This window comes from Chiloscyllium punctatum, chromosome 11, assembly GCF_047496795.1.
Source record: "Chiloscyllium punctatum isolate Juve2018m chromosome 11, sChiPun1.3, whole genome shotgun sequence".
Lineage (NCBI taxonomy): Eukaryota > Metazoa > Chordata > Chondrichthyes > Orectolobiformes > Hemiscylliidae > Chiloscyllium > Chiloscyllium punctatum.
In genome coordinates, this window is record NC_092749.1 from 38,177,978 (window position 1) to 38,204,201 (window position 26,224).

The following is a 26,224-nucleotide window of genomic DNA, read 5'->3' on the forward strand; positions in this document are numbered from 1 at the left end:
ACTCAAAAAGACCTATATATTCTGAATCTTTGTTTTCTGTTAGTTATCAAATTCACTGTCCCAACACTATGAGCTTTTATATTACAGAATAACCTTAGTTATGTGGCACCTTTTGAAAATCAATATATATCCACTAGTTGACCTTTATTCAGTCAGCTTTTTTACATTCTTGTAGAACTGTTACAAATGAAATTTCCCGTTCATGAAACCATATTTGTCTGATAGTAAAAGGATTTTCTAAATGTGTTCCAACTGTTGCATGTGTACGTTGCCTGTATGAGATGTTGCCTTTAAGGACTAACTGTGGTGAGTGTAAACCATGCTACATAACTCTGCCTGGCAATTAGTTTGTAATAGGTTCGCTATTTGCACAAACAGAAACCAGCTGGCAATCTGTAATATCTGCTTAATAATTTCAAATACATTTTACTGTATTAAGTAAGTTAATATGCAGCATTCATCAGTCCCTGATGAGTGATTGATTTTAGATTGTTATTATGAACACAACAGGTGCTATGTCTTTAATAGTGGATTCTAACATTCCCGCAGTGACAAAGGTTAGCCTGCCTGGCCTGTAGTAGCCTGCGTCTAGTGTTAAATACAGTCTTCTGCGGATCATTCTTTTAAACCAAACTGAACCTACTTTGCGATCACTTAAGCTTTTTCTTTTAATTGTCCATGCCTAATGGAACTGGCCACCTCAGAAATAGAGAACATGCACATACTATATCGTTGGCAGATCTATTGAATTTGCTTGATATGTTTTATCTGTAAATTAATTCCTGAAATTTAAAAGGTCAAGAAAGCAAATCATTTAGAATGCTTAGCAGAACGACTTTGGAAAAGAAAAGTACTTTTTTCTCACACAGAAGACGCAATAGCGGTGATGTTATGTCTGTAGTGCCTGTAGGGAGCCTTGTATGCCAGCAGTGCATATCAGGAACTCATGTATTTGCTGGCCATCATTTTTTTGATCATTTATTGACTGTGGAAGCGTGGGGTCAGAAAACTGCTGCTAATGTATACAACAGGGATTGACCTTAAACATTTGTAGTTTTTACAAAGAAAGTCAGACATTTCATTCAGGGCTCAGGCTTGAAATCTGTTGCAGTTTTCCAGTCTGCAAGCTTCCCTTGCCAAAGAGTAGTTAACTCCGATTGACTTTACTTGGTACTTACTTAACAGCACCTAGACTTTGGACCTTAAAATACATAGTTCACATTAGCAATTTAGTAATAGAGAATGCATTACATGGTTCAATATTCCTGCATTCAGAAACAATACCTCATGTTATATTGAGAACATCATATAATTTACAGAGGAAATTGCACTAATTTAAGAAAAGTCCCAAACCTTTTCAAACAATGCACTGTCACACATTCCACTTAGCTTACGTGACTTCCCTCATCCAGTCTCTTCACATAACAGAATGATTGTGAAACCTATGTACCTGTTGGCTCTCTGTCTATGCCTCTGTACTTCAGATGTCAATTCAACTCAGCTGACATATCAAGGCCCAACATGAAGAATACATTCCTGAACAACAAACTAACAGCATTCCAAAGTACTGATAATGCCATCCAATCCTGCTCCTTCTGGTTCTTTTGTCGGGCGATGCTAACCTCCCACTTCTTCCATGTTGTGCCTTTACTGTTGGCATTGGCTGCTGCATCCTGCTGTGGGGTTTCTGGAGGTAGTGGCAACTGTTTGCATAGACTCTTGGAATAAGAGAGAAAACATTGCGTGAGTTGAAAGAGGAACAAGGATCAACAAAGAGATTGAAGGAGACATAATAAAAAGCCAAGGAAGAAGACTGAGAGTATTAGTGGGAGAAGAGGAGAGTAGCACGAGGGGACCTTCAGTGTACATTGCAGACCTCTTAGTGTGACCGTGCATTTGTGTCTCTGACAGGGATGCATGCATAGCTTATAATAAGCTTGAAATATTTGATCTTTTACTGACCTCATTAGTGAACAAATCAAGCCTCTCACAGATCCAAAACAACAGAACTGGATTTTTATTTTCAGAATGGAAATTAGGAGTCGGACCATTTCCCTACCTTGTGATCCAATCTTTTGCCCCATGCTAGTTTCATTGCTGATGAAGGACTGGTGCTTTGGAGTCCATCTCCTGAAAGAAGGAGAAACAGATGCTGTCAGGTTAAATGTTCACCTTTGTTCTCAGGACATCAGCCTAGTACTATAGCTGTACGAACGTGAGACCCCCTCAACCATCACAGTCATATGTCCACTCACCACGTACTCACTATGTACAGGATCCCTGAGCCCTACCATAAAAGTGGGGAGTCCTTGAAATGCTCAAAAACTACCTGAATAAACAAACAGTCAAATAAATAAAATCTATTTCAAAAGAATTATTATTCTATAAAGTGGCCAAAATAACTAAAAAGGTAAACAAACACTCATTCAGAAACCACTTCAAAAACATTATCTTATTAACAGATCATAAAGCTGTCACCATAAAGAAACAGTCTCCTTAACAGCTGTATCAACAACTCCTTCGAAGCTCAATCTGTTAGTGGAGTTTAGAACTAAGCTAGGCACTCCAAATGAAATTGCCTTGCACATATTGTCACAACCCATCCAGAGCTGAATACATTCATGTATTTGAAGTAATTTGAAGAGGTCAGCTGTCTGTTCAGACTTTGAAGCTGGCAGACAAATGTCTCAACTATCCTTCAATGGAAATAATAATAAACTGACACAGGCAAATCTGAATATTATTACTGTTCAATACAAAAGCGCAATTTATCCAGTGGATAATGTGGTCTAATGCACTTGATGACTTTTCTACTGTCATATATTTTGTGGTCGGTCTAGTGGTCTCTTACTGCTTAAGAATAAAGATGTATCATCAACCGTTGCATTAAAAGTATAGATAACCGAACATACAAAGTCCGATTATGACATATAAAGTTGGCAATACTTTTGAACCTACCTGTCAAAAGGTTTCCAGCTTCAGACAGGGATTTCGCCATAGTTCTTGACACTTCCAAGCTTGTGTGAATCATGTCGCCTTTTGTAGCTGAGCCCAACTTCCCATCAAAGTTTTTGAGGGTCTGAAATGTCCTCCTGCAATGGAGCTGGTGATGTCAGGGTTCTGTATTGTCTTGCAACTTGTATTGTTAGCCCACACCATGGAAAATGCCAGTAACTGGAATAATGAAGGGAATTCCAGAAGCCGGTGCCCATCTTTTTGTTGGCCTTCCTTGGTTCTGGTGTGGGTGTGAAAACCTGGCCTGTAAACACAATTGCTTCCAATCCATTGCTACACCTAAAACAAACTCTCAAGATATGATTACATGATCAATATGAAAAACAAATTGGGAACACAAGCTATATACAGGCATATGTAAAATGTAAACCATCACAGTCCATGATCAATTTAGCTGAGAGCAAATCCATGTGAGATTTGTTAGATTGTATTCATAAATATTGAAGTACTACAAATGGTAGAAATCTAAAATAAAACAGAAAATATTTGGAAGTGCTCTGCAAAATATTTATGTATTATATATATATAAGCTAAAGTTTTAACTGGAGATTGGCATTTATTCTGTTGTCCCTTCAACATTGAAGGGCATCCACTGTTGGAAGCTATGATGCAGTTATGTGCTGCATCATTCGTTATGCGACATCCTGACAGAATAAACGTCTAAGTAAGACTTTACTCCACAGGATGGAGCACAAATCAAATATTAACTCTCTGGGCTTCTCATAAATCTTCTTGCGGCCTTTAGCATAGCTGTCCTACCAGGCTTGGAAACTGCCCTTGCTGCTTTTACACAATATTGTGTGATGTGGGCAGATTGAAGAAACAATTTGTGAATGAAGTTGGGAATACAATATCTGTGCTGCACAAAATAAAAATAAGTCTTTTTTCTGTTAAGTCATTTGAAATTTAATAAGGAATATTAGAGTTCTAAAGCAGGCAAGTCACATACAGCAGTTGTCTGTTCAATGTTCCCCTCATCAACTTCAATACTTGGAATTAAACACTCCATTTGTTTAGAATGTCCAAACTGAGCAGGAAATTTGACCTTTCCTGGTCAATAACAGCAGTTGGATGAAACCCAACAACGTTACTGTTCTGAAATATTTCAAATATTTCAGTTAGCATGGTAAATAGCTGTCAGGAATGTAATCACTGACTTTTCCACTTCTGTTCTAACAACACATCATGATATGTGCCAAGGTGATTGTTAATTGAGTTATTGAAGTGGCCTTTCCAAATATCTTTGAGAAATTGACTAAATTAGGCATTTCTTCCCTCAACAAAATGTAAGATTCACTAAAACTATTCCCACCTCTCTTTTTGAAGATGGAAAGGAATCTAAAGCAATGAATTGATAAACAGTTTGTGACTGCCTGCACGTATTTCCCAGCCTGCATGGGTCAGCATGTCAGCCACCCAGTCTTCTCCACAAGGAATGCAGTCACCAATTAATCATGTTGCCTGAGTCTTTTATTGTGCAGTATTGCTCTTTGGTAATTCTGAAAAAAGAAGCTAATTTGGCAGTGAATGCAAAGCATTTAAAAAAGGCTTGCATTTACATGGTATCTTTCATGGCCACTGGCTGTCTCAAAGCACTTTATAGCCGATGAATAAGTATTTTGAAGTGTAATCACTGTTGTAATGTAGGAAATATTGCAATCAATTTTGCATATATCAAACTTCCACAAGCAGAAATGCAATAATGATTAGCTAAGGATTTTTTTTTCGCGTGATGTTGTGTACAGGATAACTATTGACCATGACACTGAGGATAACTCCCATCTCTTGGAAGTAAATCTTGGGATCTATCAATGCTGTTTAATCCTAGAAGATGACATTATCATGTTGCAACACCCCTTCAGTACTGCATTGGAGCATCACCATAGATGTTTCTGTTCAAAGCCAGAGCCTTGTCACTCGGGTGAAAGTGTTGCCAACTGAGCTACAGCTGACATTATAAACATGATGTAACATAGTTCTCCTTCAAACACATGGCTTGCTTTTAGTGTGGATTCAGTGCCTGTCAGGACTGCATTGACAGCACAAGAAAATGGCAGCACCACTTATTGAGAGATAAGGCTGTGTGCAATGGAAGCTTTTAATCCTCTCTACATTGAAGGTGGTATTTACAGCTGTAGGTAATCAATAGTATGAAAGGATATTTCCATCTTCTTCCATTCCTGAAACTTGCACATATGGCTAGAATCCACATGCCTGAATGACCAGTTGGCATTTAGAAGGAAGATGGACAGTTTTGTGTTTTGTCAAGAGAATTTTTGAAGTCACTGTCTTGCAGGCACTGTCTGATTGGTTGTGCATTTCCAATATTCTCTGTATTTCCAACTTGCAATCAAAAATTTGTTTTAGCCATGTTTAGAAAGATGCTGGGCAAATGAGTAAATAATCTAATTGAAACATTCAATTATGGTTGTTTATAAGAAAAACCCTCTAAGACCAGTAAAAAAAAATCAGGCGTGCCCATGTGATAATTGTCAAACTTGGCTTGATCTAAAAGTATGCAAAGCATGTTAAGAAAATAAATTCAAGAACTAAGCGGTTCTCCAATGATGTCGTTGCCATTTGTGGAAAAGCCACAGTTTGGTAACGATTTATGAGAAGAGAAATTAAATTGACAATTCTGAACATTTGTTCAGTTGTGGGTGTCTATGTTATAATTGACTCGATTTTACTTATTAATTACAGATAGACCTGGAACCAGAAGGAAGAGTGTATGTTGTCATAGATCTATCGGGGTCATCAAGTGAAGGTAATGTTTCATTCAGCAATTAAACTTGGCAGTTTTCTTTGGCACATTTAATTTAGCAACTCCAATATTTTTTAACTTCCCCTTGTCACTGTCAGCAGTAACCTTTCCTCTTGTTGACAGTGTATTACAGTATTTGGTAAGCTCCCAGTGCCATGATTTCCTCAAGTATCAATCAAAACAATTGTAAAATAAAAACATACTGCCAGGTCATGATTCCATGGAGGTTTAAAACAAGTTCAACTGCTCTGATACAATAAAGATAATTTAATGTCAACTATAAGATCAGTGCCGTCTTAAAACATAGCACCCTCACAGCATATCAGTTTCTTTACCCTGTATCAGATATCCCTGGGTGAACTGTCTTTAGAGTTAGTTGTGAAGGATCTGATTTTTAAAAGGATTCAAATGTACAATATGATGTAGTTATGACTTTTAAAATTCATTCTTGGGAACCCTGTGTCATCGGGGCCAGCATTTATAGCCCATCTCTTGTGACTATTTCCTGAATTGTGATTGGATATGATGTGGACTCTCCTCAAGTCTACCTGCACTACAGCTTTAGTTAAACTTAGTGGGGTTATCCTTTATGTGGGCATGTATATGATTTTTGAAAACTTGTATTAGCAATATTCTTCAAGTACCAGTGGACTTATATATACTTGCTTTCAATTCAGGAATATGTGCAGTTTTTTTTGTAATTAATTGCATCTAAATGTGGATGGATAAATATGAAATCTGCTACATTGTGGAGCAAGTTAAACTTGAAATCCCTGGGGACAATATTTCCTGGATCAAACGTATACTGACTACGTGCCTTATCACTACGCTGACCCCCTTCAGAATTGCATTACTCTGGAGAGAGGTTCAGTTGTAATCTAGGTGAAGCCACATGTATAAAAGTCATATCAATTTTGAGTTGCATATAATACACTAGTGTGTCTTGTTTGCACCTCACATTCCATCCACTTTCAAAATGAAGAAAAAAAATCTGTATTTCTTTTGTGATTTCTTTCTTAGCCCTTAATGAGCCATCTGGTATTTGCGCCATTGTGGACCAGCTCTGCTTCAATAAGGAAATAGGATGTTTCACTCTCACTCTTGATCATATTATTTGCATTAACACTGGGAAGCAAGGTCTGCTTCAGGGTTGGGGTGCTTTTACCACACGCTGACTGGAGAGGTATGAAGATTAGAAACGTTTTTACAATGACTTAGAACAGGTGCTTTTAGATTAGATTCCCTACAATGTGGAAACAGGCCCTTCGGCCAAACAAATCTACACTGACCCTCTGAAGAGTAACCCACCCAGACTCATTTCCCTACATTTACCCCTGATGAATGCACATAACACTGGGCAATTTAGCATGGCCAGTTCACCTGACCTGCACATTTGTTGTGTGGAAAGTAATAGAAAATTGATCTAATAAAATGACCCCAAAGACTTGGTGACACTGTCTGGCCAGTGATTCAATGCTGTAACAAAACTTATGTAAGGCAGAAATCAACTGTAGGCACAAACATTTTGAAATGTTGAACCAATCTCTCCTCTCCCATCCAACTTATCACCTCTTTTGTATGAACTATGGTAAGTTTGAACAGATCACCTGCAACGTGAGTTATTAATAGCTTGGCAGAGAGACTTTTATTTAAATAACCACACTCACACCAGAAAGCTGGAGGTTGAAAAAGGAATAAATTGTGTGAGCTGGACTCCTAACTGCCCTGTCTGCATTTTGTTGCTATGCTTATGGTGTGTCATTATCCTGCTCTCCAGAAATGGAACAGTTCATTTGAAAGTGTAAGTTATGTTCCCATTCTGCTCGGAGTCTGATTTAAATCAAGTGCAGACCACTTGGGTTTTCCAGGTTTTCAGAAACCTTGCTGCTAAAGAGTGGAGGGACAGCTTGATCCAGCAGGTACTTGCTTTTTTTCACAGTCAGAAGGAGCACGAAAGTACCCCCTGTTAAAACTCCTTATAAGCTAGTTCTTTCCCTGTGATCCACTAACTCTTCCATCACACCAGTGATCTTTCCCTTATCTTCTTCACTGCCATACTCTGAGCTCCCTCCTTGATTTTTTTCTTTTCCTGATTGCCAGAGTCCATTTCTGACCTGTCGCTGCCTGTGGCCTGATGGCTTCACTCTTTGGCAGGTGGACAACCTCTCAGTCTGGTTCAAAAACAGAAGTTGCTGAAGAAAGGTTTGACTGCATCTGTGAAGAGAAAGCAGGGACTAACCAGCAACTGGTCTATGTTTTCAGGCATCCTGGTTCTAATAGGCGAGAAAATTGTGGAATTCTGCGCATTAAAAAAAGTGTTTAATTTTGGTGAAAACTCCGTGAACAGTGGGAATTGATTTCTAGTGCCACTTCAGTGGGGTGCAGCACTTTTCATCTGTAAATATCAAGTTATCTAAGTAAATACTCCTGGTTTTAATATAGAACAATATCAAGTTTAAATGTAAGAATATGGTGTGCAGAGAGAGTAATGCAATTTGGGAATTTTAATTGAGCCGCCAGAATACATACAATGTTATGACTGTTAGTCCAGCAGTGATCTTTGAAACATTTTGTCACAGAGATCTTTGTCAGATTAACATGTCCACATGGACTCTGTCGTGCATGTGAGCACCAGTTCAAACTAATTTATTTTTCCTGTGCTTTTCCTGGAAAGGATCCAAATGCTGCAATTTGCTCTGAACTAAGATGCATTTGTCAGAGATGCTCAAAACAAAATTGTAGGGTGATAAGACAGAAAATGCTTTTAAAATTGTCTTGTAAATTCAAAATATTGAAAAGGTTCTAAGAATGTTCCAAGATCCCTTCAGAAGATGTTTCCCATCTGAATACGATTTTCAGTCCTGTAACTACAGTAATTACAGTTGACACAAATTGCAAAGGCACTTGTTACAACTCTAAGACAACTTAATTAAATTGCTGTACTCATTTTGCAGAATGCATGACAAAACATATGAAACTAAGCAGCAAAGAAATAGCAAGGATAAGGAGATTTAAGCAAACAGACTTGAGGCAGAATGTTTCATTTCTGGCTTTTTATCGGCTACAGTCCTTTTAATTGTTATGAATGGCAGGTTTGAAGCTAGAATCCCAGCCCATTAATTCTGATAAGGTAAGCATCTTTGTTTGCACACTTTATCTTTATCAACTTGCATTACTATTTTTAACAAACTATGCTTTTATATTCTTAGATCTCTTGGCTCTGCCGTTGCATTTAAGTTTTTATCTTCCAAAAAAAAGGTGTTTTGCACTTGTCTTTTTTGCACTCTTCTGACTGGAATGAACTATCTCATAAGTTAGTGAAGTTAATTTCTAACATAGCTCCCGATTCTTCAAGCTGGTTACCATCTTCCGGACTTTTTTTTAAAACCTTCCACATCATTAACTATTGTTGACATTGAAGGGGCCCATTGCTCTCTATTATATTTGACATAGACTGGTTAGCCCAAATGGCCTTTCTGTGTTACAGACTTTACATAATATATAACATGATGATGCACCTTGATTACAAGCAAGATATAAAGGGAAGTTTAATGTTCCTTAAAAGTAGATTCTAAATGGCGGATACAATAGGTGGAATCTTATTAGATGGTGTTATCTGAGTGGCATGGATTATGGGAAGATGAGTGAAAGAATTGGGCAAAATGATTGGCGTGGCCCATCAACATCACAATCATCTCGCCACATCTTGTACACTTTTTGCAAGCAGCGTGGCAAGACTCTTGCTGGGGAGTAGCAAGTTCCTCATTAACGCATCTTATTCCTTCATGTATGTTTTATTCACAATCTGATTCACCATGGATTGCAATCTTACCAAACTCAACATACACACTAACCATCAAGAAAACCCCACATGAAAAGCAGAGAGCATTCTTAGCAGGTTCAATTTGCGGCTTACTCGAAAGACCTCCATGTTGGTTATCAAGTACCAGCATCTCGGGCAGACTCCATAGGCACCAGAACCCCACGCCCATGAACATTTGCATCTGACATGTGCCAGCATTGTGGCACATTTTCAGTTCACACATGTGACACCTCTGCAATTCAGTGCTGCACGTGGGGCTGCACCAGCATCCGTCATTGTAATGCTGCAACTAGGACATTGCGCATTCAGGGACATGCACCCAGCATGTGGACTGGACCCAGCTGCACCTCTGGGCTCTTCATTCACTGTTGTTGTGCTCACTCACTGAGCCTAACTGGACGCTCACATCATCTTATGTATTGCCTTTTTGTGCATTTGTCAGAGATGATCAGAAAAGAATGTCAGGTGATAAGACAGTACAGAGATACCTGACTCATGTTGCTGCTGTCCTCCCAGGCACAGTTGTTGACATGTTTTAGACCAGTCAAGGGGGACAGGCATTGCTTTGGGATGTAAAAGGTGGCCTTTGATACCCGGCCAGGTTAATCTCCCCTCAGACTGGTCAGAGTCAGTATGCTGTCCACATAAGGGGTGAGGAACCGAATGTGTCTTCAGTCTTTCCGCCCTTTTTGGGCTGTTTTGCTCCTGGAGTAGGAGAGAGGCAGTTATGAAGGGAAATGACAGTGGATGGCATAGCTATTGCAGTTTGTGCAGGTGGGGAGGCTTCCTGTGTGAGTGGGTAGGTAACGCAGATGGACTGCAGTATTAGTGATGTCACAGGCTGGGGTGAATGCTGGTGAGTGGGTACGATATGCGAATTCGAGCTTTATTGGGAGGCACGTGCAGTAGAAGAGAGTCATAGAGATCAACAACACAGAAAAAAGCCCTTTAGCCCTTCAATCCATGCTGGTCGAAAACAATCCCTTTACGATTCTCATCCCATTTTCAGCACTTTGCTTGTTGCCTTCTGTGCCTTGACTTTGCAACTGCATATGTAAATACTTCTTCAATGTAAGGAGGGTTTGTGCTTCTACCACCCTAACAGACAGTAAGTTCCAGATTCCCCCCACCCTCTGTGTGAAAACATTTCCCCTCACATTCCTTCTAAACATTTAAAAGGATAGAGTGAGTGTGAAGTATCAAACAGAAATGGTGAAATTGCTGCTGGAAAAGTGGAGAAAGACATTGATCTTTTTCCTACAGCACTGGGCATTTCTCCCAATGGCTGAGACTGCTGTAACACGGCTGTCAGCTTCCGACCAGGCTGGCATGGTCTGATGCCATAGCCTCCCTGCTAATCATGGGGCAGCAGGAAGACTGGCCTAATCACCACCCTGTCCAAAGGGGATCGGCTGGTGAAAGGGGAGGGTGGGGGGGAAAGGGGAGCACCTATTTCCTCCGTCTGCCATATCTGCGGCAAATATCAGGAACTATGTTGGCCAGGTCCAGACTGATAGTGCTTCTCCGAGCGCAAGGTGACCATTAAACTATGGTGTTGGTGCCAGTATTAGTCGATGCTGGTCTCTCGGGAATGGCAGCGAGAATGATGCACGGGTAAGATGGGGTGAATGTCGGCTGTGATATTCACCGTGAGGACTGAAATGCCAATTAATGCACGGGTTTGGTAAGATACAGCAAGGAAGTATGCTCAGGTTTTGCTGTCAAGAATCACTTAGAGTCATAGAGTCATAGAGATGTACAGCATGGAAACAGACCCTTCGGTACAACCCGTCCATGCTGTCCAGATATCCCAACCCAATCTAGTCCCTCCTGCCAGCACCCGGCCCATATCCTTCCAAATCCTTCCTATTCATAAACCCATCCAAATGTCTTTTAAATGTTGAAATATGTCAGGTATAGACTGGATAGATCGAGTGAGTCCTTAGAAGAATATAAAGGCAGTAGGAGTATACTTAAGAGGGAAATCAGGAGGGCGAAAAGGGAGATAGCTTTAGAAAATAGAATTAAGGAGAATCCAAAGGGTTTTTACAAATACATTAAAGACAAAAAGATAACTAGGTAGAGAATAGGGCCCCTCAAAGATCAGCAAGGCAGCCTTTGTGTGGAGCTGCAGAAAATGGGGGAGATACTAAACGAGTATTTTACATCAGTATTTACTGTGTAAAAGGGCATGAAAGATATAGACTGTAGGGAAATAGAAGGTGACATCTTGAAAGATGTCCATATTACAGAGGAGGAAGTGCTGGATGTTGTGAAATGCATAAAAATGGTTAAATCCCCAGGACCTGATCAGGTGTACCCTAGAACACCGTTGGAAGCTAGGGAAGTGATTGCTGGGCCTCTTACTGAGATATTTGCTTCATCGATAGTCACAGGTGAGGTGCCAGAAGACTGGAGGTTGGCTAACGTGGTGCCATTGTTTACAAAGAGTGGTAAGGACAAGCCAGGGAACTATAGACCAGTGAGCCTGACGTCAGTGGTGAGCAGGTTGTTGGAGGGAATCCTGAGAGACAGGATATACATGTATTTGGAAAGGCAAAGATTGATGAGGGATAGTCAACATGGCATTGTACATGGGAAATCGTGTCTCACAAACTTGATTGAGTTTTTTGAAGAAGTAACAAAGAGGATTGGTGAGGGCAGAACGGTAGATGTGATCTATATGGACTTCAGTAAGGTGTTCAACAAGATTCCCCATGGGAGACTGATTAGTCAGGTTAGATCTCGCAGAATACAGGGAGAACTAGCCATTTGGATACAGAACTGGCTCAAAGGTAGAAGACAGAGTGTGGTGGTGGAGGGTTGTTTTTCAGACTGGAGGCTTGTGACAAGTGGAGTGCCACAATGCAAGTAGAGTGCCGGGTCCACTGCATTTTGTCATTTATATAAATTATTTGGATGTGAGCATAAGGGGTATAGTTAGTAAGTTTGCAGATGACACCAAAATTGGAGGTGTAGTGGACAGCGAAGAGGGTTACCTCAGATTACAACAGAATCTTGTTCAGATGAGTCAATGGGCAGAGAAGTGGTAGATGGAGTTTATGTCAGAAAAATGTGAAGTGCTGCATTTTGGGAAAGCAAATCTTAACAGCACTTATACACTTAATGGTAAGGTCCTAGGGAGTGTTGCTGAGCAAAGAGACCTTGAAGTGCAGGTTGATAGTTCCTTGAAAGTGGAGTCGCAGGTAGATAGGAAAGTGAAGAAGACGTTTGGTATGCTTTCCTTTATTGGTCAGAGTACTGAGTACAGGAGATGGGAGGTCATGTTGCGACTGTACAGGACATTGGTTAGGCCACTGTTGGAATATTGTGTACAATTCTGGTCTCCTTTCTATTGGAAAGATGTAGTGAAACTTGAAAGATTCACAAGGCTGTTGCCAGGTATGGAGGATTTGAGCTATAGAGAGAGGCTGAACAGGCTGGTGCTGTTTTCCCTGGAGCGTCAGAGGCTGAGGGGTGACCTTATAGAGGTTTACAAAATCCTCTATAAATGAGGGACATGGAAAGGATAAATAGACAAAGTCTTTTCCATGGGGTGGGGGAATCCAGAACTAGAGGGCATAGGTTTAGGGGGAGAAGGGAAAGATATAAAAGAGACCTAAGGGACAACTTTTCACGCAGAGAGTGGTACGTGTATGGAATGGACTGCCAGAGGAAGTGGTACCAAACTCAGCGTGACACATACTAACATAAAAAAGCACAGGATTCAGCCCAGTGTATATTGGTTTAGTGGAGCTTGTCTGACTTCAGTGTATAAGTGCAGCATGATTTCTCCATAAAATATAAGGTTTTTGAGAACACTGGTCTAGGAAATATGTAATGCAAAGTGATATTTAATGTTTAATCCATTTGTATCAAATTCTTAAATGTATAAATGGAAGCTTAACACATTTATTTTAATGAATTAATTCTCCATTAACACAAAGAAATATCTGAAGATGTTAAATATTTATTTGAGAAGATCTCAGAGCATGAACACAGGGTTTACATCTTCCTAACAGATCATCAGATCTGAATTATTCAAATATGCTTAACATGTTTCAGGTATGAGAAGTGCAAATATATGTCTGCATGTGTAAGTTTTAAGCTTCCCACGTGAGAATCATCAATAGTTGGTTGCAGATGCAATTCGAAACCGTGGCATCAAAATAGAAAAATTCTGTTGTCTTCTTTGCCAATAAGGTGGCCAAAAGGGACATACAAGGCTTCTCCTTTCCTGATATAATGTACACTGAACACATATTGGCTTGTGGGTGGGTGGACTTCAGTATTAAATGCTACCATTTACTTCAGGGCTTCTGTATTCTCAGAAAGCAAATGGGGAATTTAAATGACCCCAATGCCAGCAGTGGATTAGGAGGTGCTAGCAGGTGAGATGTGGTTGGGGCAGAGGTGCAATGAGGGGTGATCGCACTGTCTCTGATGTTCTACCAGCAGCAAGGGAGCCACATGCCGTATTGGGAGGTCACTCGTTGGTTTGTCCTGCTTGGGCACCCTGTGACCTACAGACAGCACTCCCTTGGCAGCAAAGGCCAGTTTTGCTGTAGAATCCGTCCCCTGGTCCTACCGTTCATAATTATCCCATCCAGCCTCTTTGCCAGGGCCTGGCAAACTAATTCAAATCTTTCTTACCATAGTTTATATTCAAACTTGAAGGAATTTCTCACACCTATGGGCCGGGTACTGGCAGGTGGGACTAGATTGGGTAGAGATATCTGGTTGGCATGGACGGGTTGGACTGAAGGGTCTGTTTCCATGCTGTACATCTCTATGACTCTATGACAAAACCATGAGAGAAAAATACATTAAACTACTTAATGAAAGCACTGATTGATGGGTTGAGTAGAAGAGGGGTCTGTTATCTTGTTATTGTAAAATAACACTGTCACATGGCTAATCCAAAAAAATAAGAAATTTGTTGGCATTTTAAACCAGAATCAATATATATGTGAGAACTATGGATTATGTTTGTGCTGTTGCTTTCGTATGTATACAAAAGAAACCAGATAGTATGACAGAAGAGCACTTGTTCAAATTAATATATTTCTTTCACTGAGTTTGTGATAATTTCAGCAAACAATGTGTTATACTATTTTTGGCATCTGCATTGTGCTATGTATTTTCAGTAGCAGCTGAGTACTGAACAAGTACCTTGCTAAGATTTCTAAAAGTAAGCAAACTAGAGTCTGTCCAGTGGAAAGTTTATCTTGTAAATCTGGGGTCTCTCTCTGTTGCTAGTTTATGACTATAGTACTCACTATTTCTGGTGAAAATGCAGATTCTACTGGAATGGATTCATTTCTGCTCCCCAACATATGCTTTAAAAGAATATCAAATTGAACTTACAAAGTTTCAATTTTAATATAATTCTGAAGCTCCATTGCATGTACCATTTCCACCTGCTCCTGTTTAGTTGCTCTGTATTTTGTTATGTCTTGAAGTAAGATGGAGATGCTGATTAAGTCATATGGTGAGCATCATGAACAGGTCCCTTAAATTTAGATCTGCAGTGAGGGATTTTCGAAGTGGTGAGGCTGTGGTGGTGCTGAGTGTACTGCTGCTTACGTACCCCTGCCATGCAGCAAGAAAAGTCAGTATCACACTGGCTGATGTTTTATGAGACTGTGCAGCATCTGTTACTCACTGCAGGAGACTTTGACGACATCAATGTTGGACATCAGCTCCTCAAAGAAGGAAGTCCTACCCTTGATAGCTGCTGGCCAGTTGGATTGGTCATAACTCAGCATTGCCATACTCAGAAGTGGACACACCTGGAACTGCAAGTAGACCCAATAAGAAGACAGGATTAGTGGTGCTGGAAGAGCACAGCAGTTCAGGCAGCATCCAACGAGCAGCGAAATCAACGTTTCGGGCAAAAGCCCTTCATTCCTGATGAAGGGCTTTTGCCCGAAACGTTGATTTCGCTGCTCGTTGGATGCTGCCTGAACTGCTGTGCTCTTCCAGCACCACTAATCCAGTATTTGATTTTCAGCATCTGCAGTCATTGTTTTTACCCAGTAAGAAGACAGCCCATGGTATCTAGACCCAAGGAAGGCTGGGAGTTTGGACATGGAAGGATTGGAGATTGGAGGCCAGGCAGACAGGAACAAAGGATGCAGTTAACATTGTGTTAGCAATTTGCCCTAAAGATATCTCTGAATGATGCCTCCTCACTTCTGGTTTTGCAACAGTGTAGTTTAAAAATGGACTTCTGACTCCCACCTAACTGCCCACATCAACTTGGATTATGGTTGTATTATTATCAAGCTCAGTAGCCCTTTAAGATTTTTTCAAGAAAAACAGTGAGAAGGCTGCCTGACAGGACACTATAGAGTCCAGCCATTTTCCAACCAATTGGACAGTGAATGTGTCTTTTATATTGACTCGTTTAAGGGAGCGAAACACATAGGTACAGGAGTAGGCCATTTAGTTTCTCAAGCTATTCCGCCATTGAGTGAAATCAAAGATGATTTATAGACAATAATAGACATTAGACAATAGGTGCAGGCGTAGGCCATTCGGCCCTTCAAGCCAGCACCACCATTCATTATGATAATGGCTGATCATCCACAATCTGTATCCTGTTCCTGCCTTATCCCCATAACTCTTGATTCCACTTTCTTTAAGAGCTCTATCCAACTCTTTCTTGAAAGTATCCAGAGAATTGGCCTCCACAGCCTTTTGGGGCAGAGCATTCCATACACCTACCAATCTTTGTGTGAAGAAGTTTCTCCCCATTTCTGTTCTAAATGGCCTAGCCCTTATTTTTAAACTCTGTCCTCTGGTTCTGGATTCACCCATCCGCGGAAACATGCTTCCTACATCCAGAGTGTCCAATCCTTTAGTAATCTTATACGTCTCAATCAGATCACCTCTCATCATTCTAAACCCAAGGGTATACAAGCCCAGTCGCTCCAATCTTTCAATATATGATAGCCCCGCCATTCCGGGAATTGACCTCGTGAACCTATGCTGCACTCCCTCAATAGCCAGAATGTCCTTCCTCAAATTTGGAGACCAAAACTGCACACAATACTCCAGGTGTGGTCTCACCAGGGCCCTGTACAGCTGCAGAAGGATCTCTTGGCTCCTATACTCAATGCGTCTTGTTATGAAGGCCAGCATGCCATTAGTGTTCTTCACTACCTGCTGTACCTGCATGCTTGCTTTCATTGACCGATGCACAAGAACACCTAGATCTCTTTGTACTGCCCCTTTACCTAACTTGACTCCATTTAGATAGTAATCTGCCTTCCTGTTTTTGCCACCAAAATGGATAACCACACATTTATCCACATTAAACTGCATCTGGCATGCATACGCCCACTCATCCAGCCTGTCCAGGTCACCCTGTATTCTCATAGCATCCTCCTCACATTTCACCCTGCCACCCAACTTTGTGTCATCAGCAAATTTGCTAATATTACTTTTAATACCTTCATCTATATCATTAATATATATTGTAATCAGCTGCATTCCCAGCACTGAACCTTGTGGTACCCCACTGGTCACCGCCTGCCATTCCGAAAGGGACCCATGTTTCACTACGCTTTGCTTCCTGTCAGCCAGCCAATTTTCAATCCAAGTCAGTATTTTGCCCCCATGTGCCCTAATTTTGCTCACTAATCTCCCATGTGGGACTATATCAAAGACTTTCTGAAAGTTCAGGTACACAGCATCCACTGGCTCTCCCTTGTCCATCTTCATAGTTAGATCCTCAAAAAATTCCAGAAGATTAGTCAAGCCTGATTTCCCCTTCATAAATCCATGCTGACTCTGACCTATCCAGTTACTGCTATCCAAATGAGTCGTAATTTCATCTTTTATAATTGACTCCAGCATCTTTCCCACCACTGACGTCAGGCTAACCGGTCCCTGTTTTCTCTCTCCCTCCTTTCTTGAAAAGTGGGACAACATTAGCCACCCTCCAATCCGCAGGAACTGATCCTGAATGTATAGAACATTGGAAAATAATTACCAATGCGTCCACGATTTCTACACCCAGCTCCTTAAGTACCCGGGATGCAGATCATCAGGTCCTGGGGACTTATCAGCCTTTAGAACTAATACCATTTCCTGCCGAATATAAATTCCCTTCAGTTCATCCATTGCCCTAGGTCCTTCAGCCACTATTACATCTGGGGGATTGCTTGTGTCTTCCCCAGTGAAGGAAGATCCAAAGTACCTGTTCAACTCTTCTGTCATTTCCTTGTTCCCCATAATTAATTCACCTGTTTCTGTCTTCAAGGGCCCAATTTTAGTCTTAACCTTTTTTTTCTTTTCACATACCTAAAAAAACTTTTACTATCCTTCTTTATATTTTTGGCCAGTTTGCCTTTGCACCTCATTTTTTCTCCGCGTATTGCCTTTTTAGTTATCCTCTGTTGTTCTTTAAAAGTTTCCCAGTCCTCCGGCTTCCCACTCATCTTTGCTATGTTATGCTTCTTCTCTTTTATCTTTATATAGTCCTTAACTTCCCTCGTCAGCCACAGCTGTCCCTGCCTCCCCTTGGGATCTTTCTTCCTCTTTTGAATGAACCGATCCTGCACCTTCTGCATTATATCCAGGGGATTGAACCATTGAACTTTGTGACCTAACGTAATATACCCATCCTTACCTCATATCCCTGAAATCTATTAGTCTCAGATTTAAAGTCAGTAATCGATCTCACATAGTTGCCACTGTCAGAGGAGAGTTCCAAACTGCTGCCACTCTACTACATATGCATCATTACCATTAGATCTCTTCCCTTCTCTTTTCACAATTGTGTGTCTGCATCTGTAGTGACAATACTTCATGCAGGAGATCCAAAGCTAATCATTAACTTATATTGATGAGAAACAAATTGTATTTATGTGGCATCTTCCAATTCCACAGGTTGCTTGTGAGCACTACAGGGCCAATGAATTGCTGTTGTATGAATGTGACAGCCAATTATCGGACAGCAAGCAAGCAAGGAAGATGAATGGTTAGCTCATCATCTTCTAATGTTGTTGGTAAGGCGTAACAGGAAGAGAAGGGATGGATTGCAGATTTAACCCTAAGAATGGAACTCTTGGGAAATAATTCTGTTTCTCAGCCTCATTTGCTTGATGTCTTGTACTTTTGTTAGGGACGTTTTGGTGCCCATTATCTACTCTTCACTGATAGTAATGTTTTGGATTGAGCTCCTTCCTGTTGCTTATTTGAATCAGTCTACCAATACTAAACTCTAAACTAGAAACACTGGTTAATACCTTGTTAGGATTATTAACCAACACGATAAATTAATACATACAGTGCAGTGATTTTTAACTGGGAGCAGGTTTCAGAAAAACCTGAGAAAGGGGCTAAAAATACACAAGATGTGGAAGGAAAGAATGACTGGAATTTTCCCATCCCTTTTGGGGCATGAGTAATGTCAAGAAATATGAGAAAGTAGAGTGAAAATGAAAATCTCTGATTCTCGATATCGAAGAAAACTTTCTCAATTTTCCTTTCACGTCTTAAATAGTGACTTTAAAACCTTGCCATTGACCAATTACTTCCTTATTTTCATACATTTGCATTTTAACAAAGCCTCAAATCTCCCTCATTTCTACACAGCTTTCAATTTCCCATCTTCTTTGAAAAATCAGATCGCGCCAATTCCCAACATGGAGATCAAAGCAGGTAACTGGCAAGCTGCAAATCATCGAATGCTTATCTAGTACATGAGGAGAAAGTGAGGACTACAGATGCTGGAGATCAGAGTCAAGAGTGTGTTTCGCCCCCACCTCCAGCTCCAGCCCCACCCCAGGTCCTAGCTCCTATCCCTGCCGTGTGTTCACCATTCCCCCAGACCTCTCCCTCTCTCAGGACGAATGTTCAGTCTTCAGCAAAGGCCTCACCTTTATCCCTCTATCCTCCCAGATTAATGAGTTCAACACATGCTGCCATCTTGAACGTTTCTTCTGCCTCCTCCGCCTCCGGGCCCGCTTTTTCAACCAAGACAATTTGCACATTCTCCCCGTGTCTGTGTGGGTTTCCTCTGGGTGCCCAGCTTTCCTCTCACAGTCAAAAGATGTGCTGGTCAAGTGGATTGGCCATGCTAAATTGCCTTAGTCAGAGGGAAATGGCTCTAGGTGGGTTACACTTTAGAGGGTCAGTCTGGACTTGTTGGGCTGAAGGGCCTGTTTCCACACTGTAGGGAATCTAATCTCATCTAATCATAACACCCACCTACCTACCGAGGACGCCTTCTGCTGCCTCCAACACACCCCATCCACCTGGACACCCTGTGCTGGCCTGTTACCTGCCTTTGATCTCTTCATTTCAAACTGCCGCTGTGACATTGACCACCTCAACCTGTCCACCCCCCCTCACCCACTCTAACTTCCCACCCTCACAACACACAGCCCTCCACTCCAACCCCAACCTCACCATCAAGCCCGCGGATAAAGGGGACACAATAGTAGTGTGGTGCACTGATGTCTACACCACCGAAGCCAGGCACAATTCATAGACACCTCTTCCTGCTGCCCCCTTGATCATGACCTCACCTACCATCACCAAATCATCATCTCCCAGACCATCAACAACCTCATCACCTCTGTGGATCTCCCATCCACAGTCTCCAACCTCATTGTCCGTGAACCCTACACTGCCCAATTCTACCATCCACTGAAGACTCACAAACCTGACTGCCACGGTAGACCCATTGTCTCAGCCTGCGCCTGTCCCACTGAACTCATCTCTTCCTACCTTGGCACCGTCCTGCCCCCCTTAGTCCAGGAACTCCCCACCTACGTTCGTGACACCACCCACGCCCTTCACCTCCTCCAAGATTTTCGTTTCCCCAGTGCCCAATGCCTCATCTTCACCATGGACGTCCAGTCCCTGTGCACATCGATCTGCCATGACGAAAGTCTCCAAGTCCTCCATTTCTTCCTGTCACACCGTACCAACCAGTTCCCTTCCACCAATAACTTCATTCGCCTAGCTGAACTGGTCCTCACCCTCAACAACTTCTCCTTCCAATCCTCCCACTTCCTCCATACCAAAGGGGTAGCCTTGGGCACCCACATGGGACCCAGCTATGCCTTTCTGTTTGTCGGATATGTGGAACAGTCCACCTTCTGTAGTTACACCAGCACTACCCACCACCTGTTCCTCCGCTACACCAATGACTATCGGCGCCACCTTGTGCTCCCACGAGGAGGTTGACTTTACTAACTTCCACCCCAACCTCAAATTCACCTTGACCATCTCGGATACCTTTGTCCCCTTCCTGGACCCCTCCATCACTGTCTGTGGCGACCAACTAATCACAGACATATACTACAAGTCCTCTGACTCCCACAGCTACCTAGACTACACCTCCTGTAAAAAAGCCACCCCTTATTCCAAATTCCTCTGCCTCTGCCACATCTGTTCCCAGGGTGAGCAATTCCATCTCAGAAAGTCTCAGATGGCCTCCTTCTTCCATGATCGCAACTTGCCTTCCCACGTGGTTGACGGTGCCCTCCAGCATATCTCTTCCACGTTCTGCACCACTGCCCTTGAACCCCACCTCTCCCAATGCAACAAGGACAGAACCCCCCCAGTCCTCACCTTCCATGCCACCAACCTCCAAATACAACGCATCATCCTCTGCCACTTCTGCCACCTCCAAGTAGGCCTCACCACCAGAGATATATTTCCCTCCCCACCTCTATCAGCATTCCAGAGAGACCATTCCCTCCATGACTTTCTCGTCAGGCCCACGCCCCCCCCACCAGTCCACACTCCACTCCCCTCACTTCCATCCAAGGCCCGAATACATCAGAAATTTACCTGTACCTCTACCAATCTCATCTACTGCATCCGTTGCACCCGGTGTGGCCTCCTCTACATTGGGGAGACAGGATGCCTTTTTGCGATCGTTTCAGAGAACATCTCTGGCACACCCTCACCCACCAACCCCACCACCCCGTGGCTGAATACTTTAACTCCATCTCCCACACCATCAAGGATATGCAGGTCCTGGGCCTCCTCCACTTGACATCTGGAGGAAGAACGCCTCATATTCCGCCATTGAATCCTGCAAACACACAGGATAAATATGGATTTCAACAGCTTCCCAGTCCTAAGCCTCCAACTCGGCACTGCCCTCCTAACTGTCCATTGCTCCCCCCCCGACCTATCACCTTCTCCCTCACCTTCATCCACCTATCGCTTTCTCAGCTACTTTCCCCCTAACTCCACCCCCCTCCCATTTATTTCTCAGCTCCGACCCACAAGCCTCATTCCTGATGAGGGGCTTATGCCTGAAACATTGATTCTCCTGCTCCTGGGATGCTGCCTGACCTGCTGTACTTTCCCAGCAACACACTCTTGTCTAGACCATTGTGGAACTGCTTCTTCAAAACAATGCCCATGGTTGCTTTATGGTCACCATCCTCCCTTGGCCCTTAATTCATGCAAGTGAGTATTGGCAAACTACCGGCCTCACCCATGTCATCATGCCTGCTCCTGGGCCAACTCCCACACCATTTCAGTCTGTCAACACTTGGGAACTCGACGTCACATATGACTTTCTGCACATATCACTTTGCACACAGGGCCACATCTACACAGGATGCATCTTAAGCCACTTAACTTGCTTTTTTCATGCTAACTCGCTGTTCTGCTTACTTGGACAGTACCAGCCCAATATTTCACATTGCTTTCTAAGAGCGTTCTCATTGTCTTCAGCAATAACTTACAGGCTGCCAGCTTCTGTGGCTTTTATTGCTTGTCATCGCAGTAGGAGAAGCAAGCAAGGTGTGACAGTGGGGAACATTATTAAGCAAATCTATCCATCAGTCCTATTGATTAGCTTAGATTCCCTACAGTGTGGTAACAGGCCCTTTGGCCCAACCAGTACAGACTGACCCTCCGAAGAGTAACCCATTCAGACCCATTTCCATCTGACTAATGCAACTAGCACTATGGACAATTTAGCATGACCAATTCATCTGACTTGCACATCTTTGGACTGTGGGAGGAAACTGGAGCATCCAGAGGAAACCCACGCAGACACGGGGAGAATGTGCAAACTCCACACAGACAGTCGTCCGAGGCTGGAATTGAACCTGGGACCCTGGTGCTGTGAGGCAGCAGTGCTAACCAGTGAGCCACCATGCCACCCTGTGCCAGCAGTTCACCCTGCAAACCCAATGCAGCTGCTTCAAGCATTTCTGGAATATTTTCAAAATCTTTTCCTGAAAGTCAAAGGGAGCCGTTTTTACTGTGGTGAAGGGGAACTTCATTCAGTCAGGGGGTATTGCCACTGTCAGTCAAAGGTCTCATCTGATTGCACACAGGGGTTGGCCCCAGTCAGTCAGGCTTTTGTTTGAGTTATAGTCCAGGGATCTGTGCTCTTGCAGGCCAGATATTGGGCCACAGTCAGTCCTGTAGGTCAAGTGCAAGCATGTTGGTCATGTGGGGTGTTGTTAAGGTATCAGGCCAGGGGTTGGGCCAGTTTTTCCTGCAATGAGACAAAGGGAGAAATTGAGAATGCTGCATGCGAATGGAAGAGCATTTAGTGGTGATGCAGGAGCAAGAGAGGTGGTGGGGTGTCCCCGCTGAGTGAGTAAGAAACATTGAGGGCAGAAAGGTTTATCGTTCGGGAGAATGAGAACCAGTGAACGGACACGATGTATGCTGTGAATTGTGGTCCTAGATCCTTGCTGAGATGGATGTGCAGTGGTCGAGTGAATGTGAGGTAGCAGGAAGAAAGTGCAGCACATAGAGGGTCATTGATCGTCTTTCTCAATTTCTGCTCCATAGAAGGCCCCACAGCATAGCCAAGGGCTGAAATCTGTGTCTAGGCTGGCTGGGTCTGGTAGAGTGGCCTACTGTGGAAGTCAAGTGGAAAAAAAGATCTTCTCTCACCCTCTCACCACGCTATTCACCAGCATTTCCAGGTCCTTGTCTGTGAAGCCTTTCCCTTGGGCCATGTGTTCAGTAATAACAGTCAAACACTTCAGTGTGAAGGCTTGTTCTGGCCACTCTGAAGTGGTTTGTAAGTGTGCTTTGAATATGAAGGAAGAGACCTCAACGTAGGAAGGTACTGGCAGTGATGAGCACTGCCACCTCGACAGTCACATGACTCCTGATAAAGAACCAAAGACCTGGAACCCGGTGGCATGATTTTGCCGAGGTGCAGAGCGGAAGACTGCACTGTGCGTCACGGCTGAGCAGGTACCATGAATCTCACCCGATAAAACAAATCTGATAGTGGGATCACTCTGCCAAATATATATGCAGGAAATAAGGGGAGCAGACCATGTAATAATGGGAAATATATTGAGACCCGCATTATTGAATAAACTGAACATGTGCAACTGTTTAAAATATAGATTTATATGTGACCCTTGAATGTTATGGATAATTGGGAATCATTGTGGAGATATTAAACATTTGCTTTGTGTATTAAAGATCTCCTGCCTGTATAAACAAAATTACAAAAAGAACAATTTAGTGTGTAGGATGCTTAGTGTCAGCTAATATTGCAATGATTGTCACATCATAACAGAGTACAGTTTTGATTATGCTCCTTCCTCCTGTTTCAGCCTCCTGTTATTAAATTACAATTGTCAACTGCGTCTTTATTGGTAATTACCAGCAGCAAATTGCTGGCCTGTTTGCAATAGTTTAGAGTCAGACACAGTGAAGGTTCTAATCCTGCTGTTTGCTTTCATGATTTTTTATTGTCGTCTCTGGTTTTGGCTTTCATTTTAATATGCTTTTTCCCGAAGAGAGAGGAAAAGAGGATTTGTTCCTTCTGTTTGTCTTCCGAAGCGGTACACCAGGCTCCCAGCTCCTTTCTCTGAATGTGTCATTGCAGGGTGTTTTCCTTTATATCTTGCATTTTCTTTTCCACGTGCAACCTCTGGTGAACCTGGTCAAAATCAGGATAGATTTACTGTATGCCTATGAATGTATCACATAAACATTAACAGCTAGGGAATATGAGTAAGATGCAATGAACACAGACAGTAAGGTAACAAGCATGTAAAAGGAGCCTTATGGAACTGTATGCATTGTAATGCGCAACTGGTTATATGTCAATTCTGTGTTACTTTGCACAAAGTAGAATGCCAATGAGGCTCAGCATTTTTCTAGACAGCCAGATATTTTCTGTACTGCTGTGTCCACGATGCTCCCTTTAAACAGACTAAATTAGATTGCCTTCTAGCTGTATTTTTTTAAAAAAACACCCTTGCAGCTGGAAGAGAACAAGTCTTAACGCAATTGACTGCCAGCAGTCCCTGCTGTAACACTGATCAGCTGATTTTTTAAATTTGGGCTGTGGTGGAGGTAGTTATGTGAATTATGACTTTGTGATCGGAACTTCCAAAGAGCCTCTTTTGCCTGTACTGAGCTGTGCACTTGAAAGGAGACACAGATTTATGAAGATGTGCCTTTTCTCCTTTCCCAGCCGTGCTCAGAAGTTGGCCTTTTCATCTGAATTTCACAGCGCTGCTATAATCAGATTGAAATATTTCATAAGTAGCAGAAGGGCACTTGAAGTCACCTGTCCTCCATAGCTCCTATGATCTTGAATACAATTTGTCTTTCCCAGAGCTGTGAGGTTTCATTGATGCAAGTCCATCATTGTGATTAGCTCAGAGGAGGCCAGTACTTAGCCCTGTATTTCTGAGAGAAGTAACGCCGGTGGAGAAAACAGGAGGAGATTTGCTCCCATCATACAGTGGCTTAGTGGTGGGTAGTGCGGTGGCTCAGTGGTTAGCACTGCTGCCTCACAGGTTCAATTCCAGCCTCAGGCGACTGTTTATGTGCAGTTTGCACATTCTCCCTGTGTCTGCATATGTTGCTTCCCACAGTCCAAAGATGGTGGATTGGCCATGCAAAATTGCCTATAATGTTCAGGGATGTGTAGGTCAAGTGTATTAATCAGGGGAAATGTAGAGTGACAGATTAGGGGAATGGGTCTGGGTAGGTTACTCTTCAGAGGGTCAGTGTGACCTTGTTTGGCCAAATGGCTTGTTCCCACACTGTAGGGATTCTATTTCCAAGCCAATTCCTGACTGCCATTTGAAGCAGACCTTTGAGGCCAGAGTTCCATTTTAAAAAAGTAGTTTTTAAGGCCTGTTTTTCCAGTGCCTTTAAGTGTTTTTGCATGACTGCTCACATGTTATTTATCATAAAACTTGGCCAGCACAATATCTTGTAGGCTGCTGCTTGGCTATACACGGACATTGTATAGTGGGAACATAGGCTGTGACAGCCAGCATGGACAGGCCTCTAATTTAAATTGGGGGAATTTGTTGCAATCTAATTTAAATTGGGGGAATTTGTTGCCATTTAAAGACAAAATTGTAAATGTCCTATGTGGTGTTGGACCTGCCAAGAAATTCTAAATCACTGAAGCTTTATTTCCTTGCTTCTTTTTGACTCATATGATCTTTCTGCTATTTGTGATGTCAGGAAAGCTTCTAGCTTCCAGATGACTCATGGTAGGAAAGAGATACAAGCTTTTTTATGCTTTATTTCCCTCAGTCAGCTTGCTGTTTGTAGTAGTCTATTATTGATAGTTTCTTCAGGGTGGAGAGGAGCACCTGGAGCGAGAGGAGCTGCAGTGGTCTCAATAGCCT

At 42.4% G+C, this 26,224-nt stretch overlaps 1 protein-coding gene across 2 annotated transcripts in view; it reads left to right on the forward strand.

Moving 5' to 3' along the window:
- prkcea (protein kinase C, epsilon a) overlaps positions 1-26,224 on the forward strand; it is a 589,489-nt gene that overhangs the window by 137,947 nt on the left and 425,318 nt on the right. For both annotated transcript variants that reach the window (XM_072580649.1, XM_072580650.1), the window contains exon 2: positions 5,719-5,782. In XM_072580649.1, coding sequence (XP_072436750.1) covers positions 5,719-5,782 — 64 coding nt within the window. The remainder of the gene's footprint in view (positions 1-5,718; positions 5,783-26,224) is intronic.